Genomic DNA, 20,011 nt, shown 5'->3' on the forward strand with positions numbered 1-20,011 from the left:
AACAACAGCATATTCAAAATGCTATTTTCTTGTTTACTTCTGTATTGAAGTGTTCTGGAATCAGCAGTACAAACAAATTCTCAGTACTCCATTCCACTTTTACAGAGAGTTTTCCAGGAAATCTTTAACAATGTTTAATTTGACCTGTTTTCTAAGTACTTACTAATGTATTCCAAATGGGTAGTTAAATCCCCTGCTAACTACGTGTTTATTTCATGAGACAACAGGTCAGAGGTCTGACAGATGTATTTCTTTATCAAAAATCTTTTTCTCACTTCTAAGCGCTCAAGCTCTTCCTTTAATGGAACTGAACAATCAGTCTCAATTTAGCTTTTGAGCTTCCCAGAAAACTTGAAAATAAGCACGTTTTGTAAAAAATTTTTTTCCTGGAACTAGTTCCAAAACTGCCAACATTTCAGTGGGAGAGATGGAAGCACTGGAAGAGTGCTTAACTTGCACATTTAACAGAGTGCAAGTATCTACCAAACCCGGTTACAAAGATAGCACATGTGAGTCAGCCACCACAGAAATTTTGGAAAGAGAGCAGATGGATTATTTATTGTCTTATTTAAGTAAGTAACACGCTTGCTTTCATATCAAATAAGAAATACTACCATTGCCCTATAAAAATAAAATACATTATTTACAGGAAGACTCTAAAAAATCCCATAAATCACCTACACCACAGAAGCAAATATATCATGGGACAATGTGGGAACATTTTGGCACGACCTGCAGTATCACCACAGGATACCCAATCGGGAAAGAATGTCTTTATGGAAACTTGTCCTGTCGCTGCGGTCAGCAGTCAGTCTGACACTTACAGGCAATCACCCTTTTCCAAGGGAAAAAAAAAAAGAAAAATGGAAGGAATGAGTAACGTAAAGGCCTTGCTTATGTCTACTTTGCCATCCAGGGTTTCTTCTTTTCTGCATCATACAGTTGCAGTAATCATTTCAAATACAGTATCTGTGAACTGTAAATTACTTGCCTTCTTGCAAATGGCTAACATTTATTGATAAACTGCAAAATATAAAATCATTCTGATACTTTTTCCGTTTCCTCTTTGTAATCAAAAAGCTAACTCCAGTAAATGAGCTCACAACTGTCAGATTTGCTCCTCCTTTCCATACTGGAAGGTACCCATTAATTTTTAAAAAATTAACATGTCCCAGCTGCTTAACCTTCACTTCGACTGTTCAACAAGATTTGTGGCAATTACCCATCTCAGCAACCATGTTCCCTACCATACGGTTTACTAGGCTTGTTTATGCCCAAAGGCTCATGCCTTTGACTGACATAAATATTCCATGAAGCTAAAAAGATTACAACCTGTTTTAACAGCAGAAAATAAGAAGGGGAGAAAAAATAACCCTGAACAGCTGAAAGATCTTCCAAATAAGGCAACCATCTAATTACTTTCTCTGGAACATAGCTAGAGGGGGAGTTTCTACCTGAGAAAGCACAGGTGTAAGTGATGCTGCCTACCACACACTGCAGAGTTGCAAGAGGAAAACGTGCCAGCCAAGAAGTACGTCTCTCAAAGTGCAGTTTTATGATCCAAATGCACTGATACAAGCACAGGCTACTGCCAAAGCTGAGCTCCTACTCTTCCCCATCCTAGCCAAATGCTCCAGCTGCTTCCTTCATACTGGCACAGACATCCACTTTGTAGGGATAGTTCATTCCCCTCACTGGCACCCGGTTCAGACCCCTAAATGCGACTCACCATGCAATTAGTGGAGAACAGTAGAAAGGAAAGGAATTTCCATCATTACAGAAGCTAGAAAGCTTTGGAAGACTGGGGAGAAGAAGAAATGGCAAGCGCTCTATCCTTGCAGCTGGTGCTTAGGAAGGTTTCTTTAAGTCTTCTGCACCTGTCAGGTGCTGGTTAGGAAGGAATAAATTCACTGTGACAAATGATTATGTTTAGACTTCTAGACTAAATGAAATATTATCATTTCCCTCCAGCACCCCCAGCCAGCATCAGTGGGTTTCGGCATCTGTTTCAATCGTAAATTATGGAAACCAACACATTTACAATACAAGAGACCATTTGTCAGAACTTAACTGTGATCCAAAACCTGCGAGTAACCTCAGCTGCTGTAGCCACTTGTACTTACCCTTGGGTTAAGAAGAGCTATTACAGTACAATAAATACATGGCCTAAATGGGTTTCCATTTTAGAAAGCAGAAACATCTTAAAAGGGTTTTTCAAAACAATCTCAGAACCTCAGACCCATACCACAGACCTGATTCACCTATTATGGCCTGGGCATTCATTCAGGAAATAAGGGCTGGATGTGTAAGAAGCAAGTATTTCAACAGCTTTGGCTTTTTTTAAACCATTACAGCATTTGGCCTTTTTTTTTTTAAAAAAAAAAAATGCATTTTGTGACAAAAGCTAATAATAAAAATACCAAATGTCTTCAAACGTCTTGCTGCACTATTAAAAGCAGGCAGTTGATTTGCTGCTGCGTGTCCCACATTTGAGATGCGCTCTCCTGTGCTCGGTGACAGATGGGAGTTTATATAAGACACTTGTCAGCACAGCGTCAAAGACTCGCTTCCACAAAATGCTCTCTAAAACGCAACGTTTTAAGGAAGATGGTATTCTCGGGAATCCAGATCTGGACTTTGTCTTTCACCAACTGCAGAACAGTGTCTACTGCAGTTTCCAGTTTATATTCTTAATTAGGAATCATTTGTTTGCTGATGCAAGTAATTCTTACACTGCTATCTGTGAAACTAATAAAATATTCTTGCACCCCTATGCTCAATTTAAAAATATATAACCTGCACATAGGAGAAAAACTGGTTTTATATATTTAGCTATCCAACTTGGGTTTAAAGTCCAAGGGCTTGGCCAGCAGCATTACTCTAGTTCTTTGAAAAGACCCAAACCCCATTTAATTCAATTGTGGGAATAGGATCAGTTAAATCAGTCCCTGAAAACCTCTCGAGTGGATATCAGACAAAGTTCTTCATAGATGGTGGTATGGGTTGACGCACTTTGCTCAGCTCTGGAAAGGGCAATCGTCACCACGCTGCTCAACATAACTGTTTAAGAAGAGGCAAAAAAACCCCAAACCAAGTGCGTGTAACACTTACTGAGTGACAGTGCCTGCATCACTTAAGGAAAAAAAACAACCAAAACCAAAACAAACCACAAAACCAAAACAGCAGCCATTTCCCTTATTAAACCTCCTAAATTGAGGGATCAAACAAATCATGATGGGGCTGTAAGCCTGACGACAACACAGCTGCAAAAGCAGAGTCACTAGAAGCCTGGAAGTGTAAGGAAAAGTGAAGTCACAAGCAGAAAAGTTGTGAATCAATTTCTTTCTCCAGCTGTGCTTTCTGAAAATCCAAGCAGCAGGGTATTCAATAGCTTTTATGGTCACAAGACTATTAAGAATAACTTGGCTAATGACCATATTTCCAAATAAGTTAGCCATTAACATTGTTTAGATACCTATTAACTACCTCTATTATCATATTTTGTACAAGTAATACACCAGTATAGCCACATTAAATGGAAAGTAACACTCAACTTTTTTAATTAACTGTTTTCCAATTGAGTCTTTACATGGCATGAAACTAGGAAAAAAGGAAAGGAAGCATTTCATTTCTACTCAGATACTTAATTAGAATTTGTATGTTTACGTTTTCATACAGATCAGATTGAAATATATCCAGGCAGACTGAAAGAATTATGTTTTTACATCAGAAAGGACAGAAATGAAAGGCAACATGATTTAAAAGAACAGTACAAAGATGACAGATTGGGAGCTTTATCTGTATTCTACCAAAAACTTAATTACAAGGCATACTGTGGATAATGAAATTATGGATGAGTTTTTGATGAACATGGACTTTCACTGCAATCGAAGATGTACGCAATTATAAAAATATACAAAGTCTTAATTAGCTTGGAAGGAATATCAATCTTGATGCTTTAGGGTGTACATCAATATCTAAAAATTGTTGAGATATGATTCAAACTTACTGCAGCAGATTAAGACACACCTGCCTACTGGCCACTTCTTGTATTTTATGCTGGCCAGCATTACATGGTGTCTTTTAGCAGCACCTGCACCATTTGTGGACTTTATCACCCACTGCCCACTCACAAATGCTTAGCTCTGCTACAGGCTGGCATTGGCATTTACTGGTACCACTCACAGAGCGTTTGAGGTCGGAAGGCACCTCTGGAGCTCAGCTGCTCCAGCCGCCCTGCTCAAGCAGGGCCACCCAGGGCCAGTTGCCCAGCACCGTGTCCAGGCGGCTTCTGAATATCTCCAAGGATGGAGACTCCACAACAGCCTCTCTGGGCAACCTGTGCCAGTGCTTGGTCACCCCCACAGTAAAAAAGTGTTTCCTGATGTTCAGAGGGAGCCTCCTGTGTTTCAGTGTGTGCCCATTGCCTCTGGCCCTGTCACTGGGCACCGCTGAAAAGAGCCTGGCTCTGTCCTCTTTGCACCCTCCCGTCAGGTGTTTATATGCACTGATGAGATCCCCCCTGAGCCTTCACTTCTCCAGGCTGAACAGCCCCAGCTCTCTCAGCCTCTCTTCATATGCGAGATGCTTCAGTCCCTTCATCATCTTCGTGGCCCTTTGTTGGACTCTCTCCGGTATGTCCATCTCTCCCTTGTACTGGGGAGCCCAGAACTGGACCCAGCACTCCAGCTGTGGCCTCACCAGTGCTGAGGAGAGGGGAAGGATCACCCCTCTCGACCTGCTGGCAATATTTCTCCCTATCAGCCTAGGACAGCGTAAGGCTTCTTTGCGACAAGGACACATTGCTGGCTCACTCAGCCGTTAAGCGCACATGGAGCATTAACTCCAGTAGAAGGCAAGACTAAGCAGTAACAGGGAGCTGAAGGAGGACGAGGGCAGATATGCCCTCAATAAAGCAGGTTCACAATGTATGTAGCAAACCAGGTGGATCCCCAGTCTGATCCAGAGCAGCAATTTCTGCATTCCTATGCTTGCGTAGTCTCTCCCTGTATCTCTCAGTCACGCTTGCTGCCATTTCTGAGCAATGTGTGTGACCTTTTCAGATACTCCACAGCAGGAACATTTGCTTTATCTCATGGACATTGCTTATTTGTGCCTACAGTTCTGTCTATGACTAGGTGCCAACAAAGGTGATATCAATGACTTTTGGATGATCCTGAAAAAGATTAATCTTTTCTTTTACATAAGGCCCATTTGTAGCAGATATTCAAACTATCTTCCCCCTCGCCACATATGCATGCTCCACCTGTTGACCATTTTTCCTGACACACAACAAAAAAAAAAAAAAAAAAGAGAGGTCCCCTTTTTGTGGAAATTTCCTATTGCAACTTCAAAAGCTCACTGCTTGAGATGAGAAACAAGCTGTACTCAAGTTTTGTCATCAGCTGTAAATGCTTAAACAGCAGGACACAGAGTTAGGAGGTCTTGGCCCATCAAAAGACCACCTCTGGATGGCAGCAGATGGTACCCAGGGTGGATCTGCAACAAGGGCACCTTTCACAGAGCCTGAGCAGCACACAGATGCTGCCAGCAAGCTGGAAAAACACCCCAGTAAACTTGCTAGAAAAACTTCACCTTGCAAAAAGATGCAAAGTTAGATCAGATTAGTTAACTTAATTTCAACCCTACCTTTGGAGTTGCTGCTGCTATTCCACAGGAATACGTATTTTTACTACTGTTATTGGGGTTTTTTTGTTTGTTTTTTTACTATTGCAATAGTAGTATCACCCCTTTCTCAACTCTGGCTTGAGTCCAGTCCTGTGCATCCACTACATTAAACATTTCATTCTCTTTAAGAATGGAAGTACCATCTCCCTGTCTGCAAGTCAGCTTTACGGCTGACCTTTCATACACAGGGAATCAGACTGGCAATAAAATCCACATGGCATCAAGTATGTGACAAAGTGCCTAAAACATTTTATGCGACATCCATTGAGATGACCTGAACAGCTCACTCATTGCTTCATCATTTCTGATTAATGCACTCACCCAAATGCATGCCAGTAAAACCCTTTCTGAAACTACACTCCATTTGTTACATGACAGTGATGTTTACATGACAGACTGAAGAGCACATGACTACTCAGTATATATATTAGTAACAAAACATATTACAACCCTATAGGCCTATCCCTCCTGCCACCTGACCTATCCCTCACGAAAGCCTGTAACTTTCAAAATCCTGACCAGTTTTTATAGTGCCAAATTGAAAACAGCATCACAGCAATATTTTTTCTGCCTCTTTCACAGTGTACTTCCCTTCTACACCTGTCCTGGGCTGTAGCATAAGATAGGTCAGATTTGGTCCACTCCTGGCAAGTGAATTTCTGCAGATAAAAATTCTCCCCCTTCCACTACAGTGAAGTTGGCTGTTTAAGCGCCTACTGAGCAAAAACTATGTACTTCATATATCTGGAAAACAGATACACAGATGTCATCCAATGGCCCTAGAAGGAATCCAAGGAATTTCAAAGTAATTTTTACTTATAGGAAAGTTATTTTAAGTAATTTTAGAGGATTTCTCCCCCTTTTTAGTGTTTTTAATTTCATTTTGATCTCATGTCCACAACTGTGTCTAAGTCTGAAGGATTCTAAAGGAAGATCTCTGAATAAAGCTGTCAGTTTTTGAAATAAACTAACAGTTTAAAATTCCTGGCATCTTTACTGTCACAAACACAATATTATACAGTATATGGTTTTTTTTAATTGGAGCTGATGTATGTAACTTGTTTTTTTTTTTCCCCAGTTATCTGCCAATGCAAACACCACAAATTCAAGATAACAAAACATCCTTACTGAAGTATGAAGTGTTTCTCTCCTTTATACCCAATACTCATATGAGAATAACGAAAGGAAAAGAAAGAGGAATTTATTGGCTTGAATAGTATTTAATCGTATTCCTCATGAATTAAGATTCTTCTATGTGTTTGCAAGAGAGAAGAGCATATAAACAATAGCACAGCTTTTACTGGCACAAGCCTAGTGTGATCATATGATTCCTGCTTGCCTCGAGTACAAACTATAGAGGTCATTTTAAAACGGTGTAACAAGATTTGCAGCATTCCACCTCGTATTTTCTTCATACCTATTTTTTTCTTTGTATGCTGCATTATTTTCAAAAATAAATACATTCCAAATGTATAGTTGGATAAAAGCTATAAGCAAGGATCAAGCACATCATAAAACCAAAGTATTCAGATTACAGAAGCTGCTTGTAAGATAATTTCCTTGGTCACTTCTTGTATGCCTACTGAGGGACTGATCCAGAGTAAAATGAAATCAAAAGATCAAAATTCTGGCCTTGGTTAGGTGCAGCAATAAAAGTCTTACTGATTTCAGCAGGGCCAAAATTCCATCTACAAGGATTACTTCCTTTGACCTACATGTGCTTTGAATCAATCCCTAATAGCCTTTGAGAGGCAAATGGTTTCTTTCATTTGGGATTAACTCATGGTATGCTCTATGGTGTGATCAGATATTGTTGGGTTTTTATGTCTAATTACAAGGTGATTACAATTTGTAAATTCAAAACACCCCTCTACTTTTTTAATAAATTGAATAAAAAATTATTGTTAAGACTTAATTTTAAATGGTTATGAAACACAATATTTTACTTTGACACTGATGACAGAGATGCCTTATTACTGCTTACTGTGGCCACAATGTTCAAGAACTACTGGAAACACAAGTCTTCTCTGAGCAGAAAGAACAACTCCAAAGGGTCTTATCTTTGAGCCTTAATGTAGACTTTGCAATAGCTGTTAGTTGAGGTATTTCTAGCACAGGTCCCTCAATTAGTATATCCAATGGTCCGAACACTAAGGAGCAGTCAAAAGCCAAGATGTGAAATTAATATCATCAAGGTTCAGGAGACAGATTTAGCACAGAGACACTGTACCCTGTTCTGCTTTCTGTATCAGGGGCGTTGGATGCAGATGAACCGTAACACAGGCACTTCAGAAAACAGGTGGCTCTTTAGCCACGCTGACACTGTCAAAATTATCCTTGTATGATACTACTTCAGTTTAAAAATTGCTTTCCGTTTGAGTAGGACTGGAGGAAAAGCGGAGGTGAAACGTGACCCCGTGCCACAGAAAAACATCTCTGAAGGATTCTCCCCCTTGGAGGGATGCATCTCGATTAGGAAGAAGACAGCACCCGTCCCTTCTGCCTCTGACTAGTTTGCGTCTTCCACCACCAGCAGGAGGATAAAAGCTCTCTTGTGCTGCTCTGAGGCTCATCTGACCCTTTTATGAGCTGATTCAGCTCATTAACCCAACAAGGAATGGCTCCTCCTCTTTTTTTTGGTATTTGCTGCGTTTTGTCTCCTAGAACCAGCCGAAGGAAAGCAGCGGGAGCCTGTGTGCGTGGGTGGAACAGCTCTGCCTCTTTCAGCAGCAAAATCTTCAGATCAGCCTGTAAAATCTTATCCTGCTTTTCAAAGGTACTGTAGCTCTTGACTTAAAAAAGAAAAGAAAATCCTTCGGGGATTTATTAAAAAGAAAAATTACGGAAGTGTCATTACTTGACAAGTTGGCTTCGGTGAAGAAACCAGCTTTAAGAAGCATGTTTCCCTTCCTGCCCTTCCCCTCACCCAGCAGTTTTCCAATGTAACCAACACCCGCACTGTGTTAATACTATTGTTTATAGAGCCATTCTGCAGGCCAGATCACTGAAACTGTCTTCATTAAAAATCACCCGCCCACCCTCAAAGTTATTCTTCAGCCAGACCATTTAATTGCAGTGGTTCAGAGGATGGCCCTTCAGTCAACAGTAACAACCAAGTAAGCAGTGAACATAAGCATCACAACCTACAGGCGGAAATTTTTCTTTTTTTAAGTTGGCTCTGCTGTGAAGCCTATGTGACAGACAAACAAGCCAACCATACATCAAAGGTAAGGGAAGCTGCTGACCGGGGACAAAATACGAGCAAGAAGAATCTCAGATAATTCTCAGCCAAAGACAAGGCCTGAGAAGGAGCTGAGGAACAACAGGCAAAGCTCTGACGCTTCACGACATCCCCGAAACACCAAAGAAGTTTTTAGACTCAAATACATTGCATACACGCATGCAGAAATGGATGCATGTATGCAATGTGTAACCCTCCAAGAAAAAGCTTCTGTTTTACTGCCAAATAGACTAGTTGCAATTAATAACAATTTCTACGAGACATCCGTAAATGGTCACAGTCCAAAAGAAAAAAACCCTCAGCTGTAGAACTGCTCTCCCTAAACACTACAGATAATTTCCTCAAGCACCTGACATTCACTACTGGCTGGGTACAGAAGTGATTTTGTAAGCCTACTTCACACAGTAATGAGCTCAAAAGCAGAAAACCTTCTCAGACTGCTTACCTCTTTTGCACTTTTAATTTTGGCCAAGAAAGTGTACAGTTCCATTGTTTCAGCAAACAGAGCCCGACATACTGCTTGATAGTGGTTCGGTGCCTCTGATCGGGTTGGCAAGTGGGCAGCACACAGCTAGAGAGAAAAATAAACAGCAATATCAAAACAATGCCCCATTGCTTTCATTAATACTACAGAGCATGAGATAACATGAAAGGGAATGCAATGGAATATTTAGGGAACAAAAATCCATGAGATATTAAAGTTTAGCCAGAAATTGGGGTGTATTTTCTAAACCTTCTGCTACCATTTATTTTATGAGAAGAGTTCTATAAGGATGGTAAGGGGACTGGTTGACCACGTCCTGGAAAACTCTGAAAACCAAGACATTGCCTTTTCATTTAAAAAAAAAAAAAAAAAAGACATAATTGTGATGGGGAAAAAAGCAATCTTGCAGTATCAAATTTTGGGAAAATGTACTTAATTCAAACCAGCTTTAACAGTAAGTGGTGTTTAGCTTCCTATGAATGTGGAAGAGAACTGTATCCCTACCAATTTATGAAAGGATGGAAAGCGAAGCAAGGAAAAATGTAAAGTGTAATTATCAAGCTGAAACTCTGATTTAATTTATTTCAAGCAGTACAAAGATTTTAAAAATCAGCAAGAGCCATGGATGCGCAGGCTTATTGCATCACCTCAGACATTCATGAACATTTCCAGACACAGGCAGGGCTGACGTGAAGAAACACTGACAGATGTTTTCATATACGCTAAACCTGCAAAACTCTGAAAGCCTACTCAAATCACTAATAATCATTCACAACTACTGTTAAGCAGTCAGTCCAGCATTGGTTTTAGAGCAAAACATGCAGCTCCCATTTCCGACAAGAGAAGTTTCACTGAAACCAGCCTTTATATTTCAAACAGAGAACCTGAATGGTATAAGCAACATCCAGCTTCATGAACGTGAACATCCAGCTTCTACTGTTGTAGAACAGCTCAGCACTGACGCTAATAGTTGTAATATCTTTTTCCCCTAAGTTAAATCCGTCACCTGCATTAGTCATGGAAATCTGGGCTGGAAATGGACAGAACAAAATAACATCTATAATTTGTTCCCTAAACAGTTTTAAATAAAAAAAAAACCCAAAGCTGAAACTAGAGCACCCATATCACATATCATACTGGTGTATATATTAAAATAAAACAAAACCTTAACCAAGGCCTTAAAATTTGTCTTGTTACTGTGGTTTTATAGTAGCTATTTATTACATATATAGCTGTTATTTATAGCTGTAGAGCTAAAACTAAGAACAACCCAAAACCTGAGGCAGTAGGTGGCTAACTTCAGATCTCCAGAACTAAAGCTTGAGACAAAAGCTTCTTTAGGAGAAGAGCCCTTAATTAGCCTAGTGGCATATTTGTCTAAATCTCTCCCGTTACTACAGCGAACACTGTGGTTACAAGGGGCACAATGCATGTAAAGCTCGGGCTGCTTTCTCATGTTGCTTTCAATTTGATTTAAATCCATGCTGCCACGAAAAGGTGTGGTCCCGTGGCCTCCAGCTCTACGCGTCCACTGATGTCCTTATGCTGGTACCAGAGTTTGTGCCCTAACTCAGATAGGATTACTCACCCGGACAAAAAATTAACAACGTGAAGGAAGTGGAGCAGGAGACAATTATTCCTCATGGCACGAACACACACGTAGTAGCGCAGGCAAAAAGGAGCAAGGGGAATACGCTGCCAGAGTGGGGAAAGGGAGGAAGGGCTGAACAATTGCTTTTGTTTGCAGTCAGATGCAGATTGGCTCAATCTCACTGACAAGTTGCTTTCTAAGGCCGTAGGCCCCTTGTTACCTTTTCTTTCTTCCAATTAGTATAACAATACAAAGTTCAGTGGTCAGATTTGGTCAACTTCTTTGATAAATTTTTACGAGCACAATTTGGACTACCACAATATCCTATTCTGATTATTGTATCCACATATATTTTTCCTTTTAGTGGTAAAAAAGAATATATATATAAGGAAAATTTTTATATGTGTGTGTGTATTTTCCTTCCTTCCTATATACTTTCCTTATATATAGGAAACACAAGGCAGACATGTTCACAAATCTGCCCTTGATTCCTCCCTTTCAAATTTTATACTGATTTACAATGATGGCCATAATTTTCTTATACTCTTCAAATTTATTTCTGATAATCACAAGGACATAGTAGACAGAAAAAAACCCACTTTTTTCTTTTTTTTCCTCCTTTCTTTTTTCTTCTTTTTTCTTTCACCCTCCCCTCTTTTTTTTTTTTTTCTTTTTTTCCTTTTTAACAAATCATATCATCTTTGCAGGTAAAGGGAGAAAAAACGAAACAGATGCACCTCTAATGTATGCTACAGTGACAATGCATACCACAAAGATAGAAGCTGTTAAATATTTTTCTTGACTTAATAAAAAAGTCAGAACATTTAAAATACTAAATTCTGAGTATGGTTAATTTGTGTTCCTTTCGCTCAATAACTAATCATGTCCTTACCTGCCTTACTGTGTTTTCAGTAAGCTATTTCTGTTTATTAATTATAGCACAGATTAAAAGGGTTTCATTCTAAAATACACCACTTACAGGAATAACAATAATAACAACAGCAGTTTCAAAAAGGTCATAAAAGGGTAGAAGTCTTCATAGCTGAGAATAAAATGTTATTATTATACAGATTGCACACAGGTTTTTAAGAATGCTCTTTTTCTTTATTTAGAAGCATGTTAATTAGAAACAATTTGCATCAAATATTGAGAAAGTTAATGAAATGCAGCAGTAGCAAGTTCAAGCAGGGGATGGATATAATCTTGATTATATTATTGAACACAAAGTAAAGCAGAAAAATATTAAATGCCTGCTGCTGAACTTAGTTACAAAAGCAACCACAAAACAAGTTAACCATTTGGTTTGTGAACATTAGGCTGCAGATATTAAAAGAGGGCCAGCAGCTCCTGCTAACTTTCATGTCCTGAAAAATCAATCTCAGAGTGATCTTATATTATGTGAAGATGCATTACATACAAAAACCCCTTGTGGTAACATTAAGTCAAGAGACTTAGCATAAATTTTTGGATTGGGTAAGGTAAGCCTAAAGAAAAAGCAAAATGCAAATAGGACCGACTGATTTTTTTTCCCCTTCATTGTAATATATTGTACTTGCATGTTGTTCAGAGCGCCTGACAAGCTATAGCTTCTATATGAAAAATTACTGCAAAATCTAGGCAGGCAAGGCAAATAAAGTATGAAATGTCACTTTTAGCCTGAGTTCAGGATATTTATCCACTGAAAAAAAATTAAAAATCACATCTTTGATTTTATGATAGTAGTGTTTGAAAAGCTATGTTACTGTAACACACCACAAAAATCACAGTCAGAATGTTTTAATAATTGATATATGAAAGGACAGCCACCTAATGAACTCCTCCTCCTCTTACCATGTCATAGCGGTTGTGGTGCAAGAAGGACTAAGATCATGTCTGCAGTCTTTTCCAGCCATTCAGAGTTCATCAAGGAAAGGAAGCCTCTGTATGCTCCTTATTCTGACACTTGCCTTTTCATCCCTCATGATACAACTTAAAGCTATCCCAAGGGGAATGAATGCGAACAGTGCCCAGAGCTTCATACAAGGGACGTTTGTTCTGTTTCTAAGAAGTCTTAAAAAGTAAGGTTGAAAATAAATTATGTGGTCTTTGTAAACTGGTGAAATATCAAAAATATTGTCAACTACTGAAACATTAACTACCTTGGTCTGTAAGTATTGCCATTTGCAATCATTGTGAAGAGCTGGGATTTTTTTTAAATTTTGTTTCCCTAACTGAGCCTATCCAAAACCCAGCTTGACCTAAAGCATTCAATCTTTGCTTAGATCGCTAAGAAGATTAGAGACTGTTTCCATCCACATTCAGGGTTCACACTAAAAAAAAGGCATTATGTAAATACCGTAGCCTTGCCAGCTCCTCTATCCAAATTCATCCTCAATTGACTAAGAAACAGAGTACACCCAGACAAAGCAGTGTTAACAGAAATCACAATTTAACCATCCGAAGACATCAGACAGCATTTCTTGCATCTGTTTGAATATATTTCATCAAGGGCTCCATAAAATTACAAAAAATACAACTGATTCACCCACTAAAATTCAGGTAGGTTTTGCAAAACCTTTTTGGCTAGATAGATACTGGAAGCTTCATGAAAACACCTGGCCTGCTGGAATTCAGATTTCAAAGGACAAAAAGTGTTTCCACTTGCAATCATCTTGGGCAGAGGGCCTGTATGAATGCACCGCAAAGAAGAAAAGGATTTCTTTTTCCCATGGGCCACAAAGACAAGCTATTGATATTATGCAAAATATACTACCAGCCTGCAAATGCCAGGCTTGTTAAGTGTTTTGAAAGCCTTGGAGTATTAACATAGAGTTAAAAGCTGAAGAAGAAATTACTTTAACCAAGAGATCACTGAACATGCAACTGTACTAGGTATCTGCCTCATCCTTTGCAGTATGGTACTGCAACAGGTTCAAAAAATAAAACTCATCTTGAGATGGCTTCCCAAGTCAAGGTTATTTTCTGAAAGATTATATCTCCATGCAGATAAATTAGACCTTGTGATTAGGCTTTTTTTTTTTTTTTTTTTAAATATATACCCTTTTATTCCTATGAATATGAACTTCAAGGAGCCATCTGCCTTACTGGAAAAATCTTACCAAGACAATACCCGTATATTTGTAAAACTCAACTGAGCATTTTGCTTCACTTTATTATGCAGAATAACGTTAAGAGATGGACCGTTCAGAGGAATAAAAGTGTTTTGACATGAATTTGTAAGATGTTTCTGCCTGCTAGGACCGCCCCTGTGCATAGCACATGGGACTCAGGCACAGTGCAAGTTTTGAGGTGGCTTTCACGACACCTGGAGCCAGCTCACCTGCTCCCTACCAGTTCACAGCTGCTCTCTCAAACCTTCCAGGCAGAGATTTGCTCCTGGATCCGCCACTTGTAACTGCAGTGGGCCAAGAACTAGCTAATCCCTCTGATAAAGGACTTTAGGGGAATACTAGTGAGGTAAGACTGCAGTAAGACAAAAGCGATGGGACCAGAGTTAGCTATTAATTCACAAAACAAATTCACAGAAAGTACAGAAAGTATTCACAGAAAGTTACTCTTCCTGGAGAGCTACCTGCAGAAGCTTTGTAACTTTGTAAACTGATATTTTACATGATTATTTGCAAAGGTAGGTTTTGTGGAAATTGAGGCAAATTGCTAGTTTGCTGGTGTCAAGCACATCTACCTCATTATTTCAGTGTTCTCCAGCAATCTGTTATGGCTTTCCCCTCATGCTGGTAACTGCTGTTTTGATCATGTTTTTCGTCGCTTTCAGGTGGACAAGAGAAGAATTGTGTAGTTCTCTACTTACACGAGTTCAGAATTTAATGGTTTAAGTGATCTCCCCATAAAATGACTTAACAAATACATTCTTTCTTTACGGATTTTCCTTTCTAATATGAAAACCCAAATGCAGCAGCAAATCTGTTGCATTTAGCAACAGCAAAATTTACAGGTACAATAGCAAATTTACAGGTACAATTTGATGAGATAGTGGCCTTGGTTGGTTCCCTCTTTCAGGATTGTAAAAAGAAGGAAAAAATGTAGCTGCTGAAATTAAAGCCAAAACTGCAAATGGGAATTAGATGATGCAAGGATTGAGAACAGCACTTTGCATAAGATCTTGATCCTTAAAGAAGTGTCCGGTTGTCTACATCACACAATCTTCATCAACTACAATCTGCTTTGCAAACTCTGAGGATTAAAGGCCTTGAGCAAATTATTTATATATATGCTTGAATGTCAAACAGGAATGGACTAACAAATGTTTGCAGATGCTCTCCTGAGTCAAAACTTAAGTCAGTGTGTAAGTAAAGTTGAAAGACTCACATGGGTAGACTGTGTTTGGGAAATGCTGCAGTGCCCTTTCATACGCTGTAGTTGTTTTTAGAAATACAAAGCAAAACCTGAGCAATGCAACAACGCTCAGGATGAAGCTGGTGCACAGTAAAGGATTCTCCTCCACTATTTTCTTCTAAACCGAGTATCTGTCCTGACACCGTTTCCTCCGGGTGCTGATTGCCTTGAGGTGCTGAGCACTGTGATTCATTTTCTTTCTTAAAATCTTGCATTTCACATCTATTTGAAGAGTCTTAACTACTTTTGCATGCTATTAGACTGAATTTAAGCAGTGACGAGAATCTTGATAAAAATTTCAACGGACAGCAAGTGCAAGACTGACACCTCACTGAACCGTCTCACTTATAAACTTGAACCTTTTCCAATGACGGAAGCAATTAAAGGTGAAGACAATGTGTATTCTGTTACATTTACATGATACTATCTTTAGGGAAACCAGTCTTACAAATATTTAACACAATTACAAACACTTTTGAAAGCATTTAAAACTTACACAGGTGTTAAGAAATGGAAAGCAAACTACAGTAAACGCTACTGACTACGTTTCAGTTTTTAAGCCCAATCCTGTATTTTTCATGCTCAGTGAACCCTATTCTCACTCTTTATTACCTTTCTAAGTACCGAATGAAGACCTTGACTAAGGTCTAACAGACTTCAGATGAAGGCCAACCTATGTTTTTGTGAGACGATGATATTTCCACTGGGCATTTTGACATTAATTTTTCAATGACTGACTAATTTTACGTGCTAGTGCAGACTTGGTGACAAAGCTGCGCTTGCGTAAATTCTCATTTCTTCTTGAAAGCTATTAAGCTATTTTTACCCCTCAAATACACCCCCTGCATACAGCTGTTTCTGGAATACGTGTTAGGTGTATTGTTACACTGTCTTTACACAGTGGACTAACAACATCCTGCTTCTCAAAGAGGCTTGTTTCAAAAGAGCCAATTAAGTGAAAACCAATTCTGCATTCACTCTTAGTTTCAGAGAAACTGTGCTCTGTTGTTTCTTAGCAGAATAATGGAGGAATCAATAATATAAATACGCAGTAATCTGAATTTGCTAGCTCTCCTTCTTTGACTAGTCAGTGGAACATCAATGGGATTATTCATGAGCAAGGGCAAAATCCTACAATTTATATTTTTCCCATTCTTTTACATGAAATGTCAACCCCTGCAACATTTAGCAAAACCACTAGTTAGCCTGTCAGCAGCAACCGTTTTCTAAAGCGCTCTGCTTCACAACAAGGTAACAGCTCTGCGTACCTTCGGCAGCTCTCATCTGTACTGCTCATGCATCTGCATTTATGCGGGAGCAGCAGCGTGAAGGACAGGATGGAGGCAACTGGGTAAGAAAACTAGCTTCAGAAGCGGAGTCAAGGCATAGATGGGGAAACATGATAAAAATGGATGATTAAAGGAGAAGGGGAGTGGCTGTACGTATTCACAGGGCTACCTGTAGCTGTTTAGCTAACAGCCCATTAAGCTGTGGAACCACCCTTTACATTATTAAATAACTTACGCCCGAACAACTGATAGCAAAGAGTTGCACCCCTGTCATGTAATTTTGTATGGTCGTCTGCCGTGCTTCTCAGGCCCTCCTTAGGGCTGGAGGGTGCCTTCTTACTGGAACTACTACTTCTGTTCAGCAGAAAAGAGAGGAGAGTTGCTTTTGTACCAGGATGCTTGGCATATGCAGCGGAGAATGAGAGGAGGATAGATGCCCTTCTTCCCCTCTCCCCAAGCCTCCATACAAGCATATAAAGCAGCCATTACATTCAGGGTACTGCTTGAAAAAAAAACAAAGCATCTCTGGAAAAATAGTAGAAAACAGTGAAATTTTCAAACAGAATAAAAGAGAAAACAATTTGATCGAAAGGCAACAGAAAATGGTGGGGAATGACTCTCAAATCAGAAATCAAATCTCACTGACACACACAGAAAAGGAAGGGGAAAATAATGCAGAAGGGAGGTTGTTTCTCTGTCAATTTTTCAGTGATGCCCATCAATCTCATTACTAAACAGTTCAGATGTTTGCATACTTACTAAATGAGAAACAATATATTAACGTAAGGCCGTTTTATTCATAAGCCACTTAAAATCCAATTAAAATATATCAACTAAAATAAAAACATGCACTTTCCTTGGCAGCAATTTACAGTTCACGTATAGAGCTTTAAAATGTATGTGTGTGGGAAGCTTGTTTGTTTTTATGTAAAGCGCTGAAACTTCTCTTAGTCGGCATAATAATAATTTGCTTTCATGTTTTGTCCTGAAGCATGACTTTTTATTCCTATCCAAAAAACCAGATTTCCAGCTGCATAACCAAACAAACTGCATTACTAAACACAACAAGCTTTTAAACTTCACCCCCAATGAATAAATCCAGCAACTTCTAACCAGTCTCATTTTGCTTTCATTAGATCCCAGTGTATGGAAACCTATTCTATTCCTTCATGTATGTCGTACTCCTTATTTGCAGTACCTGGAAATCAGTTCTTGAAACTCTGATTGCATGAAAAAGGCCTACAGAAAAATTCTTCTTCTTCTAGGCAAGTATGCTTAACATTTTTTTCTTAAAATTTATAGCCATTGAATCTACATTGAAAATGTCTTATCAAGCATATCAGTTACTCAAATATTAAAAGGTATGCCACTCTAAGATAGGTACGAAAAAAATTATTTAACCCACAATTTATTGATTAAATTAATTGATTAAAAATAAAATACTGTAATTTTGGTTCAAATACATATCCTTGCTTATTCAAGCAGAACAGATATCCAATAAATCAGAATTTAAAAGGTGTTATTTTCTCCTCAGTTCCCTCTGCTTCTAGTGGCGGTGCCCTTTTTTGTCCTTTTCCTCTATGCACACTCCATTCCTGGAAATTGTCTCCAGTATGGTAATTACTAGAAATTGAATTATCTAGAGTCAATGGCTTTGACATACGCCCTGTATATACGTGGGATTAACCACCTGTAGGGACCGCAGATGGTGTTTATACTGCCCTGACTGCTCAGAGACTTGAGGGAAAGACAAGCTTTACTGCTTTGCTTTGGCTCCACACATTTCTTGCCAACAGCAGCAACAGGAGTAAAATCCCCACTCTGTCAAGCATTCAAGGCCACTTCATATATCCCAAACTGCACTGAGTCTTCACCGTGGGGACTGTAATCATGCTGTAGGGGCTCCATCACAGCAGCTGCCTTGCAGTCCATGCTGCATGTATTCTCTCACCCTTGCGACACTAGGAATTACCACTTCTATTTTGCCAGTGGAGATCTGAGGCCGATGCAAAGCCCTCTGAGCTGGTCAGGAATCTTTTCTGATAAGGAAAATAAAAACATTTTGGATCAAAGCCATAGCTGACCAAATCACGTAGGATGCTACAGCATACTTTTCCATCATGTCCCTGCTTTGTTCGTCCATTTGCACTCCTATCTGCTAAAAAGATTTCAGTCTCCATATGAAAATTTAGAATGGATAACGGTAGTGAATTATTACGCATCTTGTAGTAATTGGCGGTTTTCCCGAAATCTTAGGTCCTGAACTCGTAGGAATACATATGAAATGTAATCTTCATTATTTCTGATTAGGAGATTGTGAAGATTCTAGTACAATCTAAAGGCTGACCTCTTGCTCCAGTCTTAAAATATATTAGTTTTATTTTAACATCATGACTTCTTGGAGGGGATAGGAATGAGTCCTTGCTTCTAAAAAGGCTGAACAACACAGACCTTAACACAAGATGAGAACCCAAAGATACAGAGCAAGAGAGATCCTCTCTTGCTAATAAACTAAATTCAGAAACGTTTCTTCTTCCCTAGGTTTGGCTGTTCTTTCTAACAGTTAGCTTGCTTATTTCAAAATATGCCACTTGTAGAAGGAGGCAAAGCCATGCACCTTGGCCAATCTCTGATTGCAAAAACAAGCAAAGTTTGTTATGTTTTCAAAAAGAGCTACTTGCACTTTCAAATGCTGAGCATTCTTTTTGAAATTAATTTCTTCGCACACTCAAAAAAAATGCATTGTAAAAGAAAGACCTCGTTTAAAGTATTTGAAGAGTCTTCCCAACTCTCATTACCTTGCTTTTAATTAACATAAAATAATTTTGCACTTTAGGTTATTTCAACCACATCAGATAAGTCTTATCATTCTTATCTAAGAAGGAGCCTTGTAGAAACAAGCATGTTCTGCAGTAAAAGGGATCCGTCCTTGACAGAGAATAGTTAAGGGAAAAAACAAAGAAAGAAAAACAACAATAAAGAAACACACACCACAACCCAGCCACCAGCCGCCTCTTCATCAGAATCTTATTATCTGAAGAGAAAAAGAGAAAATAGGAGGAGACAAATCACTTTCCTAATTCTCCAGTCAACTCCTGCATGAGCGCTTTGTTTTCAAACACAGCTCTTAAATAATTAAACTATTTCGTGCCAAGTATTCTAAGGACCTGCACCACAGATAATTATTTACCTGTTCTCAGTTACATATCATGAAAGATATATCTCTGCAAGTCAGGCAGGAACTCCCAGCTCAGTTCTTCAACTTCAAAGCTACCTTTAAAACCCCTGGCGCTTGCAGAGGCATCTACGACATGTCCGTTGAAACAGATGCTTTGTCATGATACGTTTACCAATACCTTCCAGAG

The 20,011-nt window shown here is 39.0% G+C and overlaps 1 protein-coding gene across 4 annotated transcripts in view; it reads right to left on the reverse strand.

The window, feature by feature from the left end:
- Window positions 1-20,011, reverse strand: part of SPIRE1 (spire type actin nucleation factor 1) — a 134,753-nt gene that overhangs the window by 41,436 nt on the left and 73,306 nt on the right. For all 4 annotated transcript variants that reach the window (XM_087757032.1, XM_087757016.1, XM_087757025.1 and 1 more), the window contains exon 4: window positions 9,375-9,500. In XM_087757032.1, coding sequence (XP_087613158.1) covers window positions 9,375-9,500 — 126 coding nt within the window. The remainder of the gene's footprint in view (window positions 1-9,374; window positions 9,501-20,011) is intronic.

Source organism: Nipponia nippon, unplaced genomic scaffold, assembly GCF_047370975.1.
Source record: "Nipponia nippon isolate SJK-2023a ecotype South Korea unplaced genomic scaffold, ASM4737097v1 scaffold_1, whole genome shotgun sequence".
In the NCBI taxonomy this organism is placed as follows: domain Eukaryota; kingdom Metazoa; phylum Chordata; class Aves; order Pelecaniformes; family Threskiornithidae; genus Nipponia; species Nipponia nippon.